Source organism: Melopsittacus undulatus, chromosome Z (assembly GCF_012275295.1).
Source record: "Melopsittacus undulatus isolate bMelUnd1 chromosome Z, bMelUnd1.mat.Z, whole genome shotgun sequence".
NCBI lineage: Eukaryota > Metazoa > Chordata > Aves > Psittaciformes > Psittaculidae > Melopsittacus > Melopsittacus undulatus.
The window spans coordinates 3,301,395-3,327,668 of record NC_047557.1 but is presented as its reverse complement, the minus strand read 5'-3'; the positions used below and the strand labels follow the sequence as shown (position 1 = coordinate 3,327,668).

Sequence of the window (26,274 nt, the reverse complement as noted above, 5' to 3'; positions counted from 1 at the left end):
TTGAAAGTACAGACAGCTTTCCTTGTCCTCATATTATCCAGTATGTATTATAGTCTGGGTCACTCTGTGTTTTCAGGCCTCTGGCTAAGATGGCAGCTTGCCACGAGATGCAAAAAGATATTGGAAAAATGCTTACAACGTGTTTGCCTCATTATTCTGTTTTCATTCACTATTGATTGATCCTGGAGAGAGGACACTGACCTGGATGGACTTAAAGGCAGCCTAACTTCAAAATGATTCTGTACAGAATCACTGACTGCTTTGGATTGGAAGGGACCTTAAAACTCATCCAGGTCTAAGCCCCTGCCATGGGCAGGGACACCTTCCACTAGAGCAGGTTGCTCCAAGACCCTGTGTCCAACCTGGCCTTGAACACTGTCAGGGATGGGGCAGCCACAGCTTCTCTGGGCAACCTCTGCCAGCGCCTCAGCACCCTCACAGGGAAGGGTGAAGAACTTCTGCCTAAGACCTCATCTCAGTCTCCCCTCTGGCACATTAAAGCCATTCCCCCTTGTGCTTGTCACTACATGCTCTTGTTAAATGTTTCTCTCCGGATTCATGTGTATGTTCAAACCATATTTACTCTTAACGCAGAACTTAAATAGAAGGATCTTTAACCTCCTTCCTGGAGCAACAAATACTCCAGGGAGTTTGGTCTGCAAATACTTTGCCAAGACTATCATGAAGCTGACAACATCAGTCAGCAAGCAGCTGGAAATACTGCATAAGGCAGCATACGTCCAAAAATACTCCAGATGGAGAAGAAACCAGGCGAGAAGTGCAGCGAATACAAACGTCTCTGTACCAAAGACATTATTTTCTTTTCCTACCAATAACCTCACTAGCAGAAGGAATCCTGCTTGAACAAGCATAGAAGAATTGGTGAAAAAATGGTCCCACTTGAATGGATTCAATTGAATAAGATAAATTGCTCAGGGCTGTAGCAGCATGATGACACCCAGGAGCCAAACACTGGCCCAAAACTGAGAGCCTTTATCTGAACTTACCCTGAAACTTAACAAAGTGCCATTAGACACACTGAAACGGCTCCTGCCTTATCCATAAACATTCCCAGTTCAGATTTTGAGAGCCTTAGCAGCACATATTGGATATGTGCTCCCCCTCACTGTATGGAGCAGCAATGATACCAGTTTTTCATTTTTGGTGGCATGATTTACATAAAGAAAATAAAAGTGTGGTATTCCATTCAGATAATTATAGCTATTCTTCATGTCTTCTTTATTTACTGTTTGGTTAATATTTTCTGGTGAAACTGTATACAAAGCAGATAGTGCCACTGAAAACAATGCAAAGGTTACTCTACATGTCCCAGTATTAAATTACTTTTTTTTTTTTGACAGATTTGGGGAGAAATTTCACTTTGCTGAAAAATTCTATCCCATTTCATTGGAGAAATATTTTTTTTTAATTTTAGTAAGAATGAGCTCAGGGATGTTCAAGACAGACATTTTAATGAGCTGGGATAGGGGCAGGATTTTGAGCAAGGCAGAAAGTTCAAGTTTGCTCCAAGGAAGGCACCTTACATTCATCCCATGGGGAAAACTGGCCAGGTTTTATAAGCTGAAAAATGCTGCTGATGCTTGATCAGCAGGGACCTGCTCTAGCAGCTAAATTCCCTTAGAAGTCTGCCTGTTTTGAGTCAATTCCTCTTTCTCTCTCTAAGGCTTGACCTTGCAGTTGGTACCACCAGCTGCTATGTGCATAGCTGCAGGTGGATTATAATATATAGTATGCACCAGTGCTACCAGGTCTTATCTTTGGGTTGTTCAACACTGCTGTCTAAGCACCCTCTAAGATAATTTTGTTCCTTAAGTGTTAGACAAAGGCTAACCAATAAACCTAAGTGAGAGAGAATGAAGAAATTTCCCACTTTGTTTCTTTTTCAGAAGTGAATATAGACTACAAATTGTATTGTCACCTAATGCGGCTCTAGATCATAAATTCTGCATAGTGAGGTGTAAGTGCTGCAAATTTGTATGGGCATAAATCAGAGTACAGTTAGATACATAAACAGCTTTGAACTGGGAAATGTCCTGTGCTATTAAAGGAAAAGCACTGCAATTCATTTCTGAATGAGTGCTTCAGCAGCAATGCAAGAAACCTTTCTCCACTGAGCTTGGGGTTTGTTTGCTGCATTGCCTGAACAGCCCCTTCTGTACCAACTTTCCAACACTTCCTAACTTATTACCTTAACTATTAACAGCAAATAAGCTGTTTATTTATTCCAGAGCTGTTAAACAATAAAGACAGATCTTATGCAACTCCATAGTTCTTAGATGCAGTAGAGCTACAAACACCAACATCCTGTGGAGACCATCATGTACATACTGTACAATTCATGTGTTATTTGCTGGCATTAGGAACATGAAAACCTTTATGTAGTGACCAGGTAGAAGAGACTGCCAATTAAAGGTATTCAGCATAGAAAATAAAAAAAACAATTAAAATCCACTGAAGAGTCCTCTAATCCAGTAGGAAGCCAGCTGTCACCAGTTACTTCATTGTTCTTTCAGGTTGCCATTGCTGCTCCATCTTTTATATCTCTTTTTTCTTTTTTTTTCTTTTTTTTTTTAAGGAAAATTCTCTCCATGAATTTTTTATATTGTCATAAGCTGGACCAGATAAGCCTGACACTGAAAAGTGGATTTGTTTACACTTACAACAAATAAATAAATTTGCTACTAAACACTGTGAATGGGCTGGCAGCGGCTTTCCCAGCTGAGTTCTGTATTCAGTCCTCAGCCTCAGCGTGATGGAAAGCACATGAGCATGTAGAAATAAAATGCTATAGAGGATGAGCACTGTTTGGATCAGCACATGGCCAGCATTGGACCTTGGAGAAGCATCTCTTGCCTGTAGCAAAGGTCTTGGCAACTGCCAAAATGCCACCAAGCAATGCCTTGGTGTACCTCCAGGTGCCCATGATGGAGCCTGTGGAAAGAAACTTACTTCTGATAGTGCTTTTAGCTTCTGGCGGAGCTGTAGCTGGTGCAGGATGGCAGGTGGGAGACCTGGAATGTTGTGCAAGCTGGGTTTTGAAGTGGGATTTGGCAAGAGTGGCTGGGGCTAAGCAGCACTTTGCCAGCACCCATGAACCACCTCCAGCACCAGCGGGGAAGCATTGCTGTACACCAGATTGGCAGACAGTGACTACAAGGGAGGAATTCCAGTTCCTTCCAGGCCCAAGCACTACTCCGCTAAACCTCCTTGCCTAAATAAGTTCATCTTTTGGGACAGAATTTGGGTGCTGCCAGTTCTACAACTGATGTACCTTCTAACAAGACATGGTGAAGATTTGTGTCTGTTTTTCACAGTTACCTTATTATTGGCCAATGTTAAAAACACATGATATTTCACAGCTTGCCATGTCTTCCCTTCATCACGCATGACAAAAAGATCTGAAATGTCACGTATTCCACTACCAGCACACAATCACAAAAGAAATAAGAAATAAAAAACCTATTCTAACCAGAAGCTGAAGTGGTAGTACCATCTTTAGGCAATGCATGATATTTTAGCTTTCTGTCATACACAGGGAATGTAAACACCTATAAAATGTCATGCATTTGCAGTCGTAAGTGAACTCATGTAAACATTTAGTTGAAAGATGCATGAGATTCCATCCTTTTGCCATATTCACAATGCTGCATAATAAATTTGGAGCAAACTGACTATTTATTGGTTTGCTTCATATTTAGGAGAAAAGACTATCAATTAAGTAGATCTGCAGATACTCCTACACTCAGTCTAGCTTTTTTCCTCACTGTTCCTCGATGACGCACTGTAACACACCAGACTTTGCTTAGAGACACAGAAGTTTTGCTGATGTTAGGGAAATCCCCATTTGAAAGCTGTAGTTGCAGTTCTAATGTTCACCTCCTACGGGACCAGCTTTAAGTGCCCTGAGCTGCAGAAGGCTACCTTCTCATGCCTTTCATCCTTCCTCACCAGTACCACAGCCATCTGCTCTCTGAAGCAACAGGGACCAAGCCCAAGTTAGAATGCTAACCCAGGACTGAACAAGCTCAGATTGCTGCTGCTGCAACCTAAAATAACCCCTGCTTGTCCCTTCTTTTTTTCACAGGGTAAAACGTGGTGAATCCGTGAGGAAAGAGCAGGCATTAATCAGAGTGCCAGCAAAAAATACTTTTACAATGAGTAGCTTGTTAAAGGCCACAGCTGATTGAGAAATCTATTATGGGGATCTCATGACTCCTTCTGTAAAGGGCATATAGTATTATATTTTTAAGATAATACTTGGATTCTTTCCATAGCCACATGCAGAAGAGCACTTTCACTGTGAAATGGCTCTTTTTGTAAAGGCTGGCTGACCACAAGAGCATTCCCTGGAAAACCGCTTTGATGGCTTTGCCAACAAGGCAGGTTTGGGTGCTAGAAGGTCTTTCCCCTGCAGAGCTGCTGCTGCTGCTTCCTGCTCTGCCACTGACCTGGTATGTTTTTTAACTCCTTGCCTCGGTTTTCTTCACTGTTAAATCAAAAGAAATGGTATTCTGCTTTACAAGTTCACTGGGATGTCTGGATGAAAATCACAGGGCAGAGAGAAGCATTTTGTATAGATACACAATATATGATCATCAAGTTCTCTCTGGTGGTTCTAGGGATGCTGGGATGATAGAACTCCTTTGCCTAGCTCTAATTTCTGAATTTCAAATATGGCAAACAGGGCTGAAATTTCATGTATTTTCTTTACCATTCCCATATCATTTTCTTTACAGACTCTCATGTTTGAGTTGCTTCACTGGGAAGAGAAGCTCTTTTGAGGGTAAAATTTAAAATAGTTGCAGGTACCTCTTGTCGGTGCTGTAGAAATGGAGAAAATGTGAAGTTACCGTGTGACATTAGCATAGGATTAATAATTCTGAAACACATTTTCAAGAAAACCAAAACAATAAGAACACCAAAAAACAGAGACACACAGCCTCTCCTAGACCCCATGAAGAATGGATTTCTGCTTTATCTTAGTGTAATTATCTGCCTAAGGAGAAATTAGTACATGCAGAGCTGGGAATTTGTTAAAAGTCGCCTTGTTTTCATGGGAGCTGAGCACGTGATGGCCCTAATTCCCACTTTTTTTTTCTTTTTTTAAGAAAAATAAAAGCTATTGAGAGAGTCAAAAGCCTAACAGTAGGTGTTTAAATTAGAAAATATGGTTTCCACCAAGTTCCACATAATGATAAGAATTGAGAACTTGTAGCCAGAGGGTGGCATTGGCATCAGCTGGAGGAAAACAGAGCAGTACCACCAGCAATGTACAGCCACAGTAGTGAGCAATAAGGCATACATCAGACAGGATGGAAACAGTCTAAATTAGGAATCAGCTTTAATTCTTCCATTTCTACTCGCCTCAGATTTCCTGTGGCTGGGTGTGGGTGGTTACCCATCAATGTTACTTCAAGCCCACTGAGTCACTCTTCAGAAACATTCAAGGACACTTATCTCTGTACCTGACTTAGCACAGAGACCTCAGTGGGAATATAGACATGTAAACATGGCCCATCATGCCCACTCCAACAAACGATGAATATTCTCATCTCCTAAATTTGGAGCTCCTAATTTAGGCTTTAAGAAAAGCAAGTATCCCCACACCTTGCAAGTGCAAGCTTTATATAAGATGGATCTGAACATACATTTCCACTTAGAGAAGGGAATACAGGTTTGAAAAGGATTTTGTAAGAACCATGCAACAGCAAAAATTCATATTTCCCTGATGATCTCAAAAATATCCATAAGCACAATATTACATTTCATCAAAATGCCATAAATGCTACTGAAATACAAGCTTCAAAGATACAGATTTCTTTCCGGATACTCACTTGCTTGTGAGATGAGTCTTAGGAGTAATCCCATGCTCTCCAAAGAGAGTAACAAAGACATTGGCGTCAGTTCCTGCTCCTCGGACATCTCCTGTCACTGTCACCACCTCGTAGACTGTGGAAGGAGAAAAGAAAGATCAGGACAACAGGAGAAATCCCTCACCTTATATATTCATAGGATCATAGAATCCCAGACTAGTTTGGGTTAGAAGGGACCTTAAAGCTCATTCAGTTCCAAGCCCCTGCTATGGGCAGGGACACCTTCCACTAGAGCAGGTTGCTCCAAGCCCCTGTGTCCAAACTGGCCTTGAACACTGCCAGAGGTGGGGCAGCCACAGCTTCTCTGGGCAACCTCTGCCAGGGCCTCAGTACCCTCGCAGAGAAGAGTTTCTGCCTAAGAGCTCATCTCAGTCTCCCCTCTGACAGGTTAAAGCCATTCCCCTTCTCCTGTCCCTACAGGCCTCTGTCCAAAGCCCCTCACCAGGTTTTCTGTAGACTCTTTAGGCACTGGGAGCTGTTCTAAGGTCTCCCCTTAAGAAGCCTTCTGTTCTCCAGGCTGGAAAACCCAGCTCTATAAGCTTTTCTATATCTGCTACCTTTAGATCTAAGTCATCCGCAGTCCTGAGCTGAAATACAGACCTCAAAAATGGCTACACTTTACATGAGAAAAGAGGGATGCAGGTAGGACAAATTTTGCTGCAAATAAAACACTTCTCTGTGAACACGTCGCCACCCCTACCATAATGCATGTGCATGTATTACAGATAACAGATGAATTTATGTGAAGTGTTAAAGCTGTTGATCCATTTTTCATTTATGCACATGTCAATTCAGCGCATGCTTTCCTGTTTGCTTTGATAATATATTTGTATGATGCTGAGAAATCACTACAACTATATTGTCTACATTTTTGTTGTTCTGGAAATTTTACCAAAGACCAAATGGCAAGTCATGATGAGAATAAGGTAGGACAATGTTTAGTCTCAAAGCTCTACCAATTTATCTTTACAAGTAGTAGGTTGAGTGGCAACTTTATTACTACACATATTTACCTTCTTGGAAGACACACAAGTTAAAAGTAGCCTTTTATTCAAGTGTAGTGTGGCACAACAAGATCCAATGGTCACAATGCAGAGGCAGATAGATTCAAATTAGTGTCAGACACACATTTTTTAAGCAGATTGATGAGAGAATTTAGAACAAGATGTAAGGCTTGAAAACAGGTTACGTCTTTTTTGGCTCAGTGCAAAGGAATTGGAAAAAATTATAAAACTTAGCCTACGGCCAAACCAAGCATCCTTATGGCCTCTTTGTGGTTTTAGACCACATGATGGTCATTAGCTAATTAGTATTTCAGGCTCAGACCTTTAAGCTGGAGGAAAGGCTAAACATTCGTGATTTCCTTTTGTACAGCCTGACTGCTAAGTACATGATTATGAATAATCAGAACTAACACTGTAGAAATGTCCTCTTCATGAATGCATCAGAACTGTTATGTATTTCGTTAGCACCCATCTTTCCCTCTTTACATCACGTCCATATTCAAAAGAGACAAAACCTGTACTGGAACTATACTCTGAGCAGCAAACATTGTTCCCCCTAACACTCTTCCCTCAAAGAGCCACAAAGAAGAAATTAAATTATAATTTTAACAGAAAAGCATGGAGACAGAGACCTAGAGCAAAATCCAGGCCACTCAGGAGAGGAGACTGAGATGAGCTCTTAGGCAAAAGTTCTTCCCTGTGAGGGTGCTGAGGCACTGGCACAGGGTGCTCAGAGAAGCTGTGACTGCCCCATCCCTGGCAGTGCTCAAGGCCAGGTTGGACACAGGGTCTTGGACCAACCTTCTCTACTGGAAGGTGTCTCTGCCTGTGGCAGGGGGTTAGAACTGGATAAGCTTTAAGGTACCTTCCAGCCCAACCCAGTATGGGATTCTGTGAATCTATGATTAGAAACTGCTCCTTGTTTCCAGCAGCTCTATTGCACCGAGATAAGAAAGAAAAAAGTACCATAATATTTCCAAATATTTTCCAAACCTCACCTTTCCATGAAGGTAAGTAAGACAGAAAGGGGATATTATTATGATAAACACAGTAAGCTATGATATGTGTTCTGGTAAATTTTTAGAATTCATTTGCTCGGCATATTTTTTTTTGGTCTTACAGGAAAGGAGATTTCTTCGGAAAAAAAGAATATGAATTCCACAGCTTGCATACGAGTAATATGTATGAACAGTGTTTTCATTCCACCTTCCTCCTTTTAGCATTCACACATGCAAAAGGGAGATGTTTGGTGTAGTGTGGGGAGATAGACAACGTCCTCACATTAGTCATTAGTAGGAAGAAGACTTGTAATCCACTCTGCCCCAGTGATTCACCACTGATTGCTTCATGGTTTTCAGTGCTGTATCAACTCTGCTTTGGTAACAGGGAGTTCACACCATTAATTCATAATATTTCTGTACTCTTTTATGCCTGGCCCTCTCAAAGCAAATTCAACTTATCTGTACCATGGAAGTACTTATGACTGTTAGAGCATCCTATAGGCATTTCTGAAGTGGCCATTACAGCTCAACATCCCTCGGCAAGCATTTGTTTGGGAAAGGTCCTTTTATGTATTTTCCCCCCTCTTCCCACAGAGACTCGGCAAAATGTAGCTCTTTTCCTGTTTTCAGGTCAAGTTGTGCCCAATTTCTTCCTGACAGGCACATGGCTGAATGCATTTTTCCTGTAAAAAGGGAGGGAAAAGAGGTAAATGCGACACTCTAAGTTTGCAGAGACCTTTCAAAAGCTCAGGTAGGTTTTTCTAGTGAGTTGTTCTTCTCTTGCTAGAGAAATGCCAGGACTCGTATGTGGCAGGCAGAGTCTATTGTGTTACATCTGCTCATGTTTACATCAAGTGAAACCCTTTTCTGAACCGATCTGATGCACCTCTACAGCACCATCTATACATCTATACAGCACCATCACTCCATCTATACATCTAACTTAAAATTCCTTACAGAAGATATAAGTCAGACTGATCTGCTTCTACTTTTCAACTCCTAACAAATGAGATGATGGTACACAAGGAAATTAAGTGTCTAAGGCAACACTGTCAACAAGCCACAATATTCCCCTCACCTCTTAAAAATCAAAACCTTTCTCTTAATTCCCACAGTGGGAGTCTCACAATTGCAAGAAAAGTCATGAGTACATCCAAATGTACGCTATACGTTGACAACTCCAAGTTCAGCCTCCACACACTGCAGCAAGCAGGCAGCAGTTTTTACCAGGACAAATGTGTTGAGCCCTGATCAAGTAGCACATGTCATTACTGACCATATGCAGAGGTTAGCACAATTTTAATTAACTTTGCACAGAGGGATGAAAGGAGGGGCTGAGTTGATGACACCAGCACATCACTACATTTGACAAGTGTCATGGTGCACCCCTGGAAGGGGAAAGGAGCCCTGCTGTCCCTTCTCCCACACTACAGCTGTGCAGCCAGCTGTTCAAGGCAATGATGTTATAGCTTTCCAGAGATGTCCAGGAAATCAGGATTTCCTTTGCAGGAAGAAAATAGAGGTCTAATACTAATACTGAAGCTAGCTCTTTCTGAGGAAGGCATCTGGAGACAGTTTATTTAGCTACATCCTTTGAAGGCATGGAAGTTCATTGGTCTGGGTCCAGAATTGTTTCCTTTCACAGAATCACAGGATGGTTTGACTTGGAAGGGACCTTAAAGCTCCTCCAGTTCCAGCCCCCTGGCATGGGCAGGGACACCTTTCACTAGAACAGGTTGCCCCAAACCATGTCCAACCTGGCTTTCTTTGCATTTCTTTTATTTGTGATCAACCACTGACAGCTGATGGATATCATCTTTGCTGAGAGCATCCCTGCAACTTGAGAACACAGCAGGCAGAACAAGCTACTGTTCTGCGATGGGGGGCAGCATTCTGTACCCTAAGTCGCTTTGCTGGGAACAGCAACTATGTTTTAAGACAACAAGAACTGTACACTAGTGAAATTTTGTAATCATCCCAGTAGTTTGCTCTTGAATAATTGAATATTCTGGCTTTGAGACAACATGTTCAGCCTTAGCAAATCCCAGGCATAAACATCTTGTACTTTGTGATTTGGGACAATAAAGCCGAATTAGCTGAAAAGCTTGAAATTGGATTTCTGTGGAAGTCGCAGTTCGAACCAAGGGTTTCTGGGCTAGAAAGATCAATTTTGCTACTTCAGTGCAGCTGAGGCAGGGCTCCCCAGCTGTGAAGGGGAAGATTAAGAAAACACAGAAGTTAAGTATCTCAAGTATCATACATGTTTCATTACGCAAACTGGGTCTTCCCCTCCCACTGAGTTCTTTACTTTATCAGATGCCCTTGCGCTATTTCCAATATTTTCCTCATTTTGAGTCCTGATTTTTCAAAACCCTCTCCACCACTCAGAAAATCTGAACTCCCTGCTGAGGATTCATCTCCGTCACTGTTGTGAATATTCTTAGGATCATGGGCGTTAATCCTCACCAAAAATTTGCCTCTACAGTGCAATGATGCCAGCCCCTAAAGCCCCTCCACTGATGGAAAATATCTACCCAAAGTCTCCAGGATCTCCAAATCTGGCTTTAACAGGGGCAATTAATTATTCACTTCTTATCTTCCACCTCCATCAGTTGCACATGGGGTATATCATAGAATCATAGAATAGTTAGGATTAGAAAGGACCTCAAGATCATCTAGTTCCAATCCCCCTGCCATGGGCAGGGACACCCCACACTAAACCCAAGGCTTCATCCAACGTGGTCTTGAACACTGCCAGGGATGGAGCATTCACTACCTCCCTGGGCAACACATTCCAGTACCTCACCACTCTAACAGTAAAGAGTTTCTTCCTTATACCCAGTCTAAACCTCTGCTGTTTAAGTTTCAACCCATTACTCCTTGTTCTATCACTACAGTCCCTAATGAATAGTCCCTCCCCAGCATCCCTGTAGGCCCCCTTCAGATACTACTCACTACCAGGCAAAGTTAAAAAAAATAATTCATAGAATCATAGAATAGTTAGGGCTAGAAAGAACCTTAAGATCATCTAGTTCCAAACCCCCTGCCATGAGCAGGGACACCTCACACTAAACCATGCCACCCAAGGCCTTGTCCAACCTGGCCTTGAACACTGACAGGGATGGAGCATTCACAACTTCCCTGGGCAACCCATTCCAATGCCTCACCACCCTCACAGTAAAGAACTTCATCCTTATATCCAATCTAAACATCCCCTTTTTAAGTTTTAACCCATTACCCCTTGTCCTGTCACTACAGTCCCTAAAGAAGAATCCCTCCACAGCATCCCTATAGGCCCCCTTCAGATACTGGAAGGCTGCTCTAAGGTATCCATGCAGTCTTCTCCAGTCTGAAGAGCTCCAACTTTCTCAGCCTATCTTCATATGCGAGGTGCTCCAGTCCCCTGATCATCCTTGTGGCCTCCTCTGGACTTGTTCCAACAGTTCTATGTCCTTTTTGTGTTGAAGACACCATAACTGTACACAATACTCCAAGTGAGGTCTCAGGAGAGCAGAGTAGTGGGACAGGATCTTCTCCTTCGACCTGCTGGTCACGCCCCTTTTGATGCAGCCCGGGATATGGTTGGCTTTCTGGGCTGTGAGCACACACTTAAAGCTGGCTTATGTTCATTTTCTCATCGACCAACACCTCCAACTCCTTCTCCGCAGGTGTCCTGGGTTCAGCAGTAGCAGTCATTTTTTCTCCTTCTTGGTAGCTGATGCAGTGCTGTGTTTTGACTTTTGGCCTGGGAACAGTGCTGATGACACTGATGTTTTTCCGTTGTTGATAAGTCATGTTTACTCTGACCAAGGACTTTGTGAGTCTCATGCTCTGCCAGGGAGGAGGGGAAGCTGGGAGGAAGTAGAGACAGAACACCTGACACAAACTAGCCAAAGAGGTATTCCATACCATAACACATCGTGCCCAGGATGTAGAACAGAGAGTTACCCAGAAGGGTGAGTTCTCTGGGGGTTGGAAGAGGTATCGGTAGGTGCTCAGTCAGGCAGTGTGGGGTGAGTTATCGGTCAGTGGGTGGTGAGGTGATGTATTCTCTTCACTTGTTATTTCCCTTATCATTATAATTATTATTATTGGTAGTAGCAGTAGTGATTTGTGTTATACCTTGGTTATTAAATTGTTCTTATCTCAACCTGTGGGAGCTACATTCTTTGGATTCTCCTCCCCATCTCTCCGGGAGTTGGGGAATGAAGGGGGGAAGTGAGCAAACGAGTAACATGGCTGGGTTTAAACCACAATAGCAGGGCTTCTTTGAATCTCTTCTTTGCCCAGCCTGTAGCTGTGGCTGGGATTGTTCCAATCCAGGTGTAGAAGCTTACACTTGGCATGGTTAAAATTCATAGGGTTGGCATCAGCCCACCTCACAAGCATGTCAAGGTCCCTCTGGATGGCATTTCTTACCTCCAGTGTATCAACCGAACCACACAGCTTGGTGTCATCGGCAAACTTGCTAAGGGCGCACTCAATCCCACTGTCCATGTCACCAACAAAGATGTTGAACAAGACTGGTCCCAACACTGATCCCTGAGGGACACCACTTGTTACTCGTCTCCCCCCAGACATTGAGCCATTGACCACAACTTGCATCAACCATCAACTGCTCTGCCCTTGTCCATAAGTTCCATAACCCCATCATAGAAGGCCATCAAATAGGTCAGGCAGGATTCGCCCTTAGTGAAGCCACACTGCCTGTCATCAAGAACCTTCTTGTTTTTCATGTGCCTTAGCATGCCTTCCAGGAGAATCTGCTCCAAGATTTTGTCAGGCGAGAAGTGAGACTGACTGGTCTGTAATTCCCTGGGTTTTCCATTTTCCTCTTCTTGAAAAGGGGGGTTATATTTCCCTTTTTCCAGTCATCGGGAACTTCACCTGTCTGCCATGATTTTTCAAATATGATGGCCAGTGGCTTAGCAACTTCATTCACCAGCTCCTTCAGGACTCGCGGATGTATTTCATCAGGTCACATGGGCTTGTGTATGTTCAGTTTCTTAAGATGGTCTCAAACCAGGTCCTCTTGTACAGTGGGCCCGAGGTCTTCATTCTCACAGTTCCTGCATCTGCTTTCCATGACTTGGGTGGTGTGGTCAGAGCATTCACAAGTGAAGACTGAGGTGAAGAAGTCATTAAGAACCTCAGCCTGCTCCAAATCCAGTGTGCATTCAGTTTACATTGTCAAATGGAAAGGTAAAAAAACCCCCAAGAACCAACTCATAACAGAAGTGCAATATTTCCTTGTAAACTCATGAAATACAATGGTTGCTATTTTCCTGTCTTTTGACACTGATGCACACAGTTTGTTCATGTTTTCTTTTGTGGTTGTTGCTTGGTCCAGCAGTCAAAGACAAGTTGTAGCAAAGTTTTTCAGGATAGAATAAGGTTTTGGAGTATCACCCCAAATGTGGTTGCATCCTATTATTTATACTCCTCAATGGAAGCAATCACTAAATGCAAATAAAAGGAGCACCCACAGGGATTTTATGATTACCCTTGATGTTTCCAAGTGCATCCAGAGAGTCTCCTTCCCTTGCTTATTTATGAGATGTCCATATGTAGTCACTTTGCATTTAGCTGTCTGACATCTTTAAGATATATTGTAGGGAACCTTTAAGCTCCTCAAAGAGGTCTGTTCTCAAAGTGCAGTATGGAAGGCTGGTTCATTGACATTTCCTCCACAGAGCCAGTTGAGAGACCACTGTTGAGACACTGCAATGTTTTGCTAGCTGCACACCTCAAGAGTTCATAGTTTTTCCCATCGTAGTCAGCAGGACTTGAAAATGAACTTTCTTCAAAGATTTGCAATAACATTTGGCTTCCATGATGTGAAAACAAACTCCTTTATATGCATTCCTGCTGGTCTTGCACACTGAGATGTATTTTGGCACAGAGATCTCAGCCTTTCCATGGATGGATAGCTTTGCAGCCACCATGCCCCTATATCCTTCTTAGTTAAACATAAGGCAGAAACCATGACATCGGCACTGGTTATCTGCCTCCCTTCAAACTTGACAGGATGCTTCAAATGTCCAAGCCTCTTCACCCAAGCTGCTGACTTGGTGAGGTCATTAAATATGAGGATGCTCCTGCCCATTTGTGCTACTCCTCAACACTTTTCCTACCAGTGTTGGCTGAGTTCATTACACACCATGGATAAGTGAGCCCCAAAGAGAGGTCACAAAAGGAAAAGGGAGTGTACTGGATCTCAGCTTGAGCATCATCCTGCTGAGCAGGCAACTGCTCGCAGAAAGACACCTACGTTTACGTGCTTTAGAACAAAGGTAAGCCTATTCTGAATGAACATGGCCAATTTACGGTAATATGTGGTGTTATTATGGGAACGCTTGACTTCCAGGCCAGTCTCCAAATCTTGCTTTTCTCCCAGTGGGCTAGGCAGAGTCAATACAATCTTTAAATATAGCCACTGATACAGGCTCATTTGTTCCAAATATTACCTCAATCAAGAGGAATTTGGTGCACTTATCTCATCTGGTAGATATTGAATCTCCAGCTGACTGCACTGTTCAGCTGTCTGGTATGAAGACCAAAGTTTCAGCAAGCAAAACAGAATTGATTTGCTATGGACCGCTTTTCATGGGCATATACAAGCTCAATAATGGGAATAACAGACATTGTTTCTTTGCTGAAAATAAGCATTCAGAAATGGTCATTTCAAGCACAAGATACAGACAGCATAAAATCAGTATCAGGTTTCATTGTAGCATTTCTGGAAGAACTTACATCCATTTCCCTGTCATGCAGTAAGAGCTGATAGGATAAACCTGTCCACTGAGTGGCCAGAGTAAATACTCGCTTCAAAACAGTTGCTAAAATTACTGTAAAGATGTAAAGACTGACAAGTGGAAGCTGAGATACTCTAGCTAAGAGCATGCAAAATTCCCTTAGCTCCACAAGGAAGGAATATCTTCAGGGCAGAGAGTGCTTTATCTGATAAACTCATTTTTTTCTGACCCAAACATGGGACTGCTTAGCATCAATTATGGCAGTGACTGCAGAGCCCATCAGGTCACATTCTCATATGGTGAATATGGAGAAATGAGCTGGAGCTCATGACGGTGCCTAACTGCGTAGTAAAAGTGGCCCTTGGTAGAAAATAATTAAGGGATATGCCACAATTATACAGGTGCAACAAGACAGCAAAGCAAGGAGTCATCAGAGAGTCTGGGTAAGGAGAGGGAAAGCAGAAACTAGAGCCAAGCTAAGCTAGCTAGCTTAGTAAGGCTTACACTGGGTAAAAGGCCCAAGGTGGCTGCAGACGTGAGACATCCCAGTGTGCACAGAAGCACCAGTGTCCTGAAGGCAGTTTTCCCTCCTCCAGTATGTCTTTACTCCTCTTTGAGCTTATATGTCAAATATCATCATACACCTCATTTGTGACAACCTCATCTCCCTCACTGCCTTCTGCTTCCTTAAAGATCCACAAACCCAGGCTACATGCACGAAGTGAGCAAGATCTAAACCCTCCTACACCAAGGTAGCAGAAGAAACCAGCAAGATTCTGTCTTCATCTTGACTATAAACCTAAACCAATACAGCTTGAAATTATGGCTACCAGAGCTACCTTCAGAAGTATCCAACAGGATGCATTTACCTCAGCAGCAGTAATGGTTGTCTGTGCTTCACTGTATTTCCAGTTGGAAATTCACTGATTGTTCTCAATATTCACTTAATGTTGATTCATGCAAAGCACCAGTCACTCTGGCTCCTACTGAAGCACTTCAGCTTATGTTTGCTTGGAGTACCCGAAGAGAACTTTGATAACTACATGTATGCAGAATACCTGGAAGTTTTTAAGCGTCTGTGCTGATTGTTACAGGGTATGGTTGACAAAATGACGCTCTATGCACGTGGACACACCAGTTAAATACTTACTGTAATTACACCTTTATCAGGACTATCCTTTCACCACCATGAACAGGGGTGTTTGAAATCAGAATTGGTTTTTATCAAGCCACAATTTGGGCAACAATCTCTTGTCATACACAAAATGAGTCAAAACTTTCTCTCATTCACTCTCAGAATGACAGATCCTGACTAATTGCACTGACTTGAGCACCAATACTTTGGATTCATACTGGCCAAACTGAACAGATTTGGGCCTCACATGCTATGAGAGATTGCCTGCTCTTTGCATGCTTTAGCAAAAGCAGCTTTTGAGTTCAGTATGGATGCGAAATTTTTTGTTCAAAGCAAAAGAGAGAGATATTTTTCCATGAACATCTGAACCATTTGCACACTTTTATACATTTTACTATACATTATAGAAAGAATTGCGGAATTAATAGCACCTTGCATTTTGAAATGCTTCATGGATATGAATTAGGGAAGTTTCCTGCAAAGCTACTACTTATACATACAAACAGAACTATACTGAGCTCTGAAACATCATTTATCTTTTAAAATACAAATCTAAATCTGAACACTGTCCTGTCTGTACCTACAAGCATTGTAGTTGAGGTTTGGAGTTTGTTTTACTTCATCAGGTATTGCAAAATCAACATTTCATTTTCACGCACTGTAGGAAGCCAAGCTGCTGCTCCAGCTATCACTTAAAAGTGCTTTTGCCTTAGCACTACTAGAAAAAAAAAATTTCAGTTCTTTGCGGGAACAGCAAAGCAGAATTAGCTTAGGAATTGACATCTTTGTTACTCAAGTTTAAATTGCACTGGAGGAAAACACTGTGCCTCAGGGGAGGGAAACGTTTGTGAGAAAAAACTGTTCCATTTCTTTCATTATCTTTTGGAGATGAGGAGGGCTTGCCAGAAGTGGGATGTCTCTGAATCACAACTGTGGACATGAACATTAGGTACTGCTGTCCAACAGGAAGTGTATCATGCAGCCTGGGTAAAATATGATATTGATTTTACCTGTGACACTGAATCAAGTCTGTAGTAAAGCAATGTGTCTGCAGAACACAAGTGGAACTAATTCACTGCTATCACACCACTGGATCCAAACAAGAGCTCCACTTCCTAGTTGTCTAGGCAGTAGGACAACCACAACCAAGGGGAGATGCTCTCCTTGCTGCCAGCCCTGACCCCTAATATCCATGTTTGAGGAAGAGGAATTTCACCAAAGACCAGGTTTTTGCTGATTTCCCCAGAACCCTTGGCCAGGAGGTGCTGCAGGTGTTGGATGCTGAGATGAGCAAAGCAAGACATGTCTCACGGTTTGTTTGTGAGGAACAGCTGAGTTGTTTTTGCAGAATAAAAAAACACAGACAACAACATGTTTCAGAATCTCTCAGCTGGAGGCAGTGAATCCAGCAGGACTGTGTTCAGTAGCTGGCACAGCCACCAGCATGTGAGGACTGGATAATGCTACAAGCAGGGACAGTTGTCCCACGACAGCCATACCGCCTGCAAGAGGGGAACACTGCGCCCCTGGTACCTCTCAGTGAACAACCAGCACCTTTTGTTCCTGAGACCAGCTGCCTTTGAGGCTGATTGACAGAAAGCCAACTGTGTGCTGGGCTGCACCCCAAGAGAGTGAACAGCGGGTTGAAGGAGGGGATTCTCCCCCTCTGCTGTGCTCTGGGGAGACCCCCCTTGCAGTTCTGATCCAGCTCTGGTGCAGCAGCACAACAGGGACATGGAGCTGTTGGAGCGAGGCCAGAGGAGGCCATGGAGATGCTGTGAGGGCTGGAGCAGCTCTGCTCTGGAGCCAGGCTGAGAGAGCTGGGCTGGGGCAGCCTGGACAAGAGAAGGCTCCTGAAGGGGAGACCTGAGAGCAGCTCCAGTGCCTAAAGGGGCTGCAGGAAAGCTGGAGAGGGACTTTAGACAAGGGCCTGTAGGGACAGAACAGGGGAGTCTGAGCTGAGCTCTTAGGCAGAAGCTGTTCCCTGTGAGGGTGCTGAGGCGCTGGCACAGGGTGCCCAGAGAAGCTGTGGCTGCCCCATCCCTGGCAGTGTTCAAGGCCAGGTTGGACACAGGGGCTTGGAGCAACCTTCTCTAGTGGAAGTTGTCCCTGCCCGTGTCAGGGAGTTGGAACTGGATAAGCTTTAAAGTCCCTTCCAACCCAAACTAGTCTGTGGTTCTATGGTAAACAGGGACCGATGCCTGCAGAAGCTTTTATTTACAGCAAACCGATGCCTGCAGAAGCTTTTATTTACAGCAAGTTATGTGTGTTACTTATCCTTACACATACGTTATTAGATGTCATGATGAATTAATCATAATTCTGTAACTTAATAAGTCATGGAGGCACTTATTAAAACCTGAATTACACCTTAAACAAAGATTTTTAAAAATAATGTGAATTGATATAACCTTTGACCTTCCCAGCTCCTACCTTTTACTTCTTTACGTGTATCTCCTGATTAATACTTACAGCTCACCAAGAAAATCTGATAGACATGCTACTATAATACTGATGGCTATAAAATCAAGGAAACTGTGGAAAAATACAGCAGATCTGAACATCAGAGCATGAAGTGCCAAAAAGACTGATTGTTTCCAACAGCCACATCTAATTACAGCAATGATGAACAACTACTTTGTGGTAAGTGTCCAGCGAGTCTTGCAATGCATATAAATCCATCAGCAAAAGCCATCATTATTATTATTTTCAGACTGTTTGTGAATGCTGCCATTCAGGTATCTGTGACATTGTGCTAGACAGCAGTGTCCAGAAGGGTAGAAGAGCCAAAGGCATAAAAATACTCCTCTGACAATGCCTGGGGACATATCTGCAAATGCAAGACACTGAGAATAAACAAATATTTGTTGTTTGAGCAGCAATAGTCAGCTAAGTGGAGGCCTTAACAAGATAAAAATTATGTTATGTAGAAGTAATATCCTAGTTGTATCCCTGACAGCTGACCCAGAGACCCCTAGTAAATCATAGCTTACAAGCAGAAGCCTTGATACCAACCCTACCAGAAGCTTTTGCTTTTCTTGAGCTTAAATGGATACAACAGCTCACCTGAAGCTGTGGGGATTGACTTAAAATGGAAGAAATTCTGCCTAAGAGCTCATCTCAGTCTCCCCTCTGGCAGGTTAAAGCCATTCCCCCTTGGCCTGTCCCTACAGGCCCTTGTCCCAGGCCACTCTCCAGGTTTCGTGCAGCCCCTTTAGGCACTGGAGCTGCTCTCAGGTCTCCCCTTCAGGAGCCTTCTCTTGTCCAGGCTGCCCCAGCCCAGCTCTCTCAGCCTGGCTCCAGAGCAGAGCTGCTCCAGCCCTCGCAGCATCTCCATGGCCTCCTCTGGCCTCGCTCCAACAGCTCCATGTCCCTGTTGTGTTGTTGCCCCAGAGCTGGATACAGGACTCCAGGTTTGCCCTGGTTCTCTCTCTATGCTTAGTCCCTTATAGCTCAGTACCATTTTCTAACCAGACTTTAGATTTGGACGGAAATAATTCTGCTGTTTTAATGGTACAGTGCTCAGATACTGGTCCAAATACTCAGGGAGAGGGTGATAAACAGCTTTACAAAGATCCTGGAAGAAGTATATTTAATGAATTATAAGCAAGAACAAAACCAATCACCCTTAGAATACCAGTGCAGTCTTGAAACTGGGAATTTGATGCAGCAGTGGAGGGATCTGCTGTATTTGTGAAGAAAAGCAGCTCCTCATTTTTCTTTCTGCAGCCAGAGAATGAAAAGCTACCCAGGCAAATCTCAGATTTTCTAAAAACCAGTAATTCTGATTAGTTTAAGGAGAGAAGGCAGGAAGAGGAAGACAGAAAGCAAAAATCCCCAGATCTTCTTGAATGATTCTAGTGTGATTGAGTTCTAGTCCTGCATCCTCTAAAGGTCACAAGGCCACCTTTCTCAAAGAGGACACCTTGGTTGCTTTGAGTGCAGCCTGATTAGACACATAGGCTGGGGAAAACACTTCTAGAACTTAATATCTTGATCTGCATTCAACATCTGCTTCTCAGTGAAATCCTGTTCAGTTTCTCTTCAGGAACTCTCAGGCATTTTCTGTTAAAAGTCCAAACCCAAATATTCAGTCTAAAAAGTAGCCACAGGCAATTAAGGATATGAAACTGAACTTGCTATTCAGTTCAGATATGAGATCTGGGGTGTGAGGAGAGCAGCAGTGCTGTAAGGCTGTATTCTCATGGGTGTGGGTTTTACAGGCATCAGCCGTGCATCAGCTGCGCCAAGCATTTGGCAGCCTTGTGCCTACAGCTGTTCCTCTGTGCTGTTTTTGGTGCTGGCAGCTGGGCTGAGCCATCCCAAATGGATCTTGTGTGAGTAACCAGGATGGCTCTTATGTATGCTCGGGGCTGCTGAGTCCTGCCTGGGCAGGGGTACTTAAGCCCTCACTCCCCCCAGCCCTGTGTGTGCACTTACTGAGCACACACTTGTAAATGAAAGGAGACATCTGCAAGGGTTTAAACCTTCAGATACCAACAAGTGCTTACTATGAAAGGTTTATTTACACTCATTGGCTTTGCAATACTGATTTTTCATACCAATGACTAGTAGCAGCCCTGCTGCGGGTTGATGGCTGATCATGGGCGACAAAGAGTTGCTGTGATTCCTTGCAAAGCCCCATCCACAGCATTTTAATTACTCATTTACAATTTGTAAGACCCCATTTCAGCAGATCTCCAGGCAACTGCAACTTTCCATTGGGCTACACAAGTTTGCAGTGAGGGGTAGTTTTTGGTGCCTACATAAAAATATCAGCATGTGCTCCTGCAACTTAATCAACACTTTAATATCACAGCTAGTTTAGATTTGGCTTGTTCTGTCACACATGCTGATAGCTTTTGGGTAAAAGTGATCTAACCTTTTCAGAGGTCGTTTTTCAAGCAGTGATTTGTAACTACGGAAAATGCTGAGGTGGAGACATGGTGGATCTCACCTGCATGCAAGGCACCTGCAACACCACCTTCTGTTGGTGGCGTGCTTTGCATGTCCCACCAGATCAGAAGACATAAAACTGACTACAAAACTCTTCCCTGAAAGCTTTATGCCTAAGACCCAACTCAATTTAATTGTAAGAAGAAAAATCTGTCTTCCAAAGAAGAGTCTTTGCTTATCCTGATTTGGAATATTCATCAAAACCGCAGTTTGGGAAGATCAGTGGATATAGCGAACAGATGAGATGATTTTGCTTCTGATAATCATCTGTTGTAAAAATATGTGATACCTCTCTCCAGTCCTGTACATAGCACAGAGAGAGAGCTGGCAACCACACAGCACTTGCTATCCTCCTTCATTCTGCTGCTGAATTACATTAAACATAAGTCAGCAATAAACTCAGAGTGTCCTGAATGTTTTTGTGTGTAACCCTTTGCTGCAGTCACTAAAGAAACATGATGCGATAAATGTAATAAAATAAAATGGATGGCTCACATCAAAAGAAATTATGAGCAGCTTGTATTTCTATTTACAAATCAACAGTGTCCATTTTCCTCCCTCCTATCACCATCTGAGACAATGTGCTAACAAAAACATGCATTTCTTGAGTAGCTTTCTCCATTTTATGATTATTATTGGCACTGCCAACATCACTGAAGCCCAGCTTCACCCACTATGCAACATGGACAAACCAGTGGTGTTGCATACAAAGTGGTCTCAGCATGAGTCCCTAGATGAACGGACTGAAGCCTCAAAGTACTGCATCTCCTGGGAGCTAATCCAAGCTTTGCTCTCTTGCCTGGGAGTGTATACATCCCATGGGCCTCTACAGCATCTTTGTCAAGAATCTCCTACACTTTCCTAGCCATTTACTGTCACACAGACCTGCTTTTTGATAAATTGCATGTATGGAAGTGCCTTATCCTTCATCCTCAGTGAAAAAGTCATGGGAACTTTGGCCACACTTCCTGAGCATACACTTGTAAATGAAAGGAGACATCTGCAAGGGTTCAAATGGTGAAGGTGGTGACCAAGTGACCAAGAGAGCAAAGTGCAGCAGGTCTGTCTACATGCTACAGTAGAGCTTCCACAAAGACAAGGAAACCCACTAAAGGATTTGTTTCCCTTTGAAAGAAAGATACATGCTTCTTGATATCAGACGTGAAACTTGGAAGGAAAAAAAAAAAAGAAAAAGAAAAAAAAAAGAAAAAGTTTTGTTTTGTTTTTTTTTTTAATGAAGATTTAATCATCAATATGACCCCAAAAAGACTGATTTCCTCTGAGATGAGGTATGCCTCTGGTGAGCTACAACTATGCAAAAAGAGAAGCACCAAGATCTCCTGAGTCAGCAGCACTCTGCAGAGTATAGGAGGGAGTTTTCTTCCAATGCCACAGACCAGGGATGTCTCCATGCTGGAGTCACCAACCCAGCAGCTGCCAGCTCAGCCAGAGGGAAGACTCAGTTAGTGGCATGAAACCAAGTTTGGAGAAGAAAATATTTCCTTTCTTTCTACCAACTCAGATGTACCCATGGCTTTGGCAGAAGTGACCCAGAAAACAGATGTAACACTTGACTCATTCCTTCATGGTTCTCTGCACCCATACCTGAGCAGGAGGATCAATAACCACACCAGTTTTCCTCTTCTCCATCACAGACAAGTTCTAAGATATCAAGAGAAAGATATAGAGAAAGAAATGGGGTTCCTTCAAAGGGTTGGTTTCAGGCCTTAGACATCCAATCTGTACCTCAGTTTGCTGGTATCTATAGAACCTTCAATGACAGTCTAAGGCAGCCAGGGCATTATATGAAGGCTCTGAATACCTACTGCATCTTAAATCCACTGATTCCACCAATTAAATTTACATAACACAATATGCCCTCTTTGCACTATTGTTGGCAGTTCAGGATTGTAGAATCATACAGTGGTTTGAGTTGGAAGGTGTAATGGATTTAAACCAGAACTGAAGGGACTGTTAAAGCTCATCCAGTTCCAGCCGCCTGCCACAGGCAGGGACACCTTTCTCTAGAACAGGATGCTCCAAGCCCCTTCCAATCTGGCTTTGAGCACTGCCAGGGATGGGACAGCCACAGTATCTTTTCTCTGGACACCCTGTGCTGGTGTCTCACCATCCTCACAGGGAAGAACTTCTTCCTTATGTCCTATCTAAACCCACTGTCATTTAGTTTAAAACCACTGTCCCTTGTCATGCTACTACAGACCCTGGTGAAAAGTCTTTCTCCATATTTCTTATAATTCCCCTTTAAGTATTGAAAGGCTGCAATAAGGTCTACTTGCAGCTCTCCACACTGCACTGCAGAAGTGACTTCGCAAGTACTTCATTAATAAATAAGCAATCTCATTAACACCAGGATCACAGGAATGGACAACAGCTGCAATTTAGTTTAAAAGCCTGCTTCCTCTGCTATAATTTTCTCAAATACACTATCTCCCAGTCACTTGGTATCTTTTGTTTTTCTGTCCCCAGGAGCTGGATTTGCCTTGTTCTTGAATCACCAACAGTGATGGGGGACATCCCTGCCCCTGTTCACTAATGGAGTAAGATAGAGAGGATATTAGATGATATAGGCACCACTGGCTACCTGTTTATAAAACATTTACAACACCTTTTCTTTTTACTGCAAAAGGAATCACAGCTTATGGGCTGAAATATAGCTCTACTGAATATTTACCAGTACCAAAGGGAGATGACATCCCAAAGTTTCTAGGATGCTTTTTGCAGAGGCTACACGTTTCTCAAAACCCTGACCAACAACAGTCACTTCACTCAGTGGTCCTTTGGAAGAAAAGCAGCAGCAGCCTCCAAATGAGTCACACAGACAAAAATCTACTGTTCTGAATCAAAACAGGAAGAGCAGCAGCACAATGCATGGCAGAGGGAATAGCTGAAACTCAAGCAGGGGCATAGGGCAGTTAGAGTTTACTCCTGAGTTTTTGCTTTTTGGCGCCAAATGGCCCAGAGGCATATTTTCACTGGTGGAAAACCTCAGTGACTTATTGACAGTGTATGTTCTGCCCAGCATTTTTCTCCTCTTCCTTGCCTCACTATTCTTCCCTCACGTACATGTGTATTGTAAATGAAGGATGCAAAATACCGAGACACAGCTCCAGCAGGAGAGTCCACCATGTATTAGAGCAGCCAGTGGTTCAGTGGGACTCATGGCTAAATGACAGCTTTCATAGAGATCCTGGGGGTGTTAAAGTTGCAGGTTTTTTAACAAGATTTTTAATTTCTGATAGGGACTATGAGAATCAAATCCCTTCTTCATTTATCTCCCTGTGTTTCAACTGCAAGCTATTGCCTGCCATGTAGAAATGGTTGACAAACTAAGCAGAATAAGATGGAAAGATCATTAAAAATATGTGCTGGAAATTCTGTCTTTGAAAAGTGCAAGTTATTATTCCTCTATTATTAAAAAAATTGTAGTATGTGGTGAGACAACCTTTCTCCCCTTAAAAAGCCATCACAAATGCAGTAGGTTGTGTGAAATGACCTAAATACAGTATATGCAGGAGGAACTTGCTTCTCTGCATTAAGGCAGTTGAATTATTTTTCTTTTCCCATCACAGCCATATGGCACCATTACAGAAGTCATCAGTTATAGCTAACCTACAACCAGACTACAAGCGTGAAATGTTGTACAAGATTCCTTAAGCACACTCGGTTCTCCAAATTGTCACATACAAAATGCATCATTACTCTGACTAATGGAGAGACCATGGTGCTGAGAGGGTAAGCATCTTGCCCCAGTCATGTCAAGATCCGGTTGCACAGGTGATGGACAGCTGGTGTCACCCCTCAGTGGTCCATTACCTCTTTGCTGCCCACCTCTCTGATGAGGAGCATCCTCCTACCTACTGATGACTTTTTTTTAACCATGGATCTATACCATCGGTCATTGCCATTTGCCCTGAAGTTTCCTCACCTCTGCCACAACACTGCAGGTTTCCTGAGGAAGGAGGGGATTACTAGCTGCAGCCCCGAAGATAAAATGCTGAGGTACAGACTTTTTCCACAAGCTGTCTAGACTTTGCCAGGCTGATGGCTGCAATCCTTCTCCAGACCATGGTCTTTTAATGAAACTGAGTGCCCAGAAAGGCTGTGGCTGCCCCATCCCTGGCAGTGTTCAAGGTCATGTTGGACCTGTTGCCTTAAGCAGCCCAGTCTACCAGAGGGTGTTTCTGCCCATGGGAGAGGAGATTAACTAGGTGATTTTTAGGTCTCTTCACACCTTAACCACTCTATGATTCCATGATCTATATCCTTAAGTCACTTCACAGCATGCCATGCACCTGAACTGAACATCTTCCAACTGAATTACCCTGTGTATATAAACCTACCAGACTATTGTAATGACACAGTATGAAGATTTAGGGATGACCAGCAATATTTCCCCAGCATATTTGGTTACTTACAACAGCCAAAGAGGTGGCATGCTGGATCTTCTGCCTCTACTTCAATCCTAAATGTTCCACTGCCTGCTCCTCTGATTGTCAAAATCTGCATATGCTTGGGTAGAACTGTGCGTCTTTGCTATGTAACCTGCTTACAAGAACGGAACCTGCTGATTGCAGCTTCTGAACAGTACCACAATGCAAATATTAATTAGGAGACTGTAATTACAGCAGTACCATGCACACGGCAAGGAGACTTCATGAACTGAAAAGCTAATACAGACACAATCTGTCAGTGCCACTTCACATAGTAAAAATTCTTAATTCATTAGAAATATCCTCCACTTAGGAACGACAAGTGCCTGCACTCCCAGGAAGGGTACTGAGATGGGCATCTGTAGGGCCAACAGTATAAATGTCTGCTCAAGAGGGGAGATGAGGAATGATAGAACTGACCTTTTTTCTTGTTGTACTCATCTTCAGTCGCATTGGAGGAGTCCGAATGGTAGTCCCGAAGCTCCTGTTCATACATCTCCAAAAAATTATCATCTGCCTTTCCCTTCTTGGACTTGTCACCTTTCTTCTTCTTCTTTTCTTTGTGTTTTTTGCCCTTTTTCTTCTTTTTCTTCCTGTGCTCATAGTCATCCTCATCCTCGCTGCTGTACTCCCTTCTCTTGGTCTTTTTCTTTTTTTTCACTTTCTCATCGACCTCTGAGTCCTCAGATTTTGATTTTTTTTTGCCTTTTGTCTCCTGGATTTCATCTTTCCCATTTTCCTCATCTACCCCTTCCACCACCTGTTCTTCCTCTTCCTCCTGCTCCTCCTCTTCTACTTCGTTCTTTTTGGTCTTTTCTTTCATGTCATTGTTTCTCACCTCTACATTTTAAAAAACACTCCAATTTCCTTAACCTCAGTTCTGCCCCTTGGCTCCTTTATGAATCACTGATGTTCGTTAGTCCTCCTCTATCTACCTGCAACTGGGCTGTCCTTTTTTCCCAGAGTCCTCCTTCTCCACCAGCTTAGGTGTGTCCTGGAGTCCTTTGTCCTTTGTCCTTCACAGCCTCCTTCTCGCTCTTCCTGCCTCACTTCACTTCCTTGACTGAGGCACTTTCCT

The 26,274-nt window shown here is 43.1% G+C and overlaps 1 protein-coding gene across 1 annotated transcript in view; it reads right to left on the bottom strand.

The window, feature by feature from the left end:
- Nucleotides 1-26,019, bottom strand: part of LOXHD1 (lipoxygenase homology PLAT domains 1) — a 159,318-nt gene extending 133,299 nt beyond the window's left edge. The window contains exons 1-3 of the mRNA XM_031045698.2: nucleotides 25,617-26,019; nucleotides 5,856-5,970; nucleotides 4,831-4,842 (exon numbers count right to left, since the gene is read on the bottom strand). Of these exons, the coding sequence (XP_030901558.2) occupies nucleotides 4,831-4,842; nucleotides 5,856-5,970; nucleotides 25,617-26,019 (530 nt within the window). The remainder of the gene's footprint in view (nucleotides 1-4,830; nucleotides 4,843-5,855; nucleotides 5,971-25,616) is intronic.
- Nucleotides 26,020-26,274: the final 255 nt, after the last annotated feature.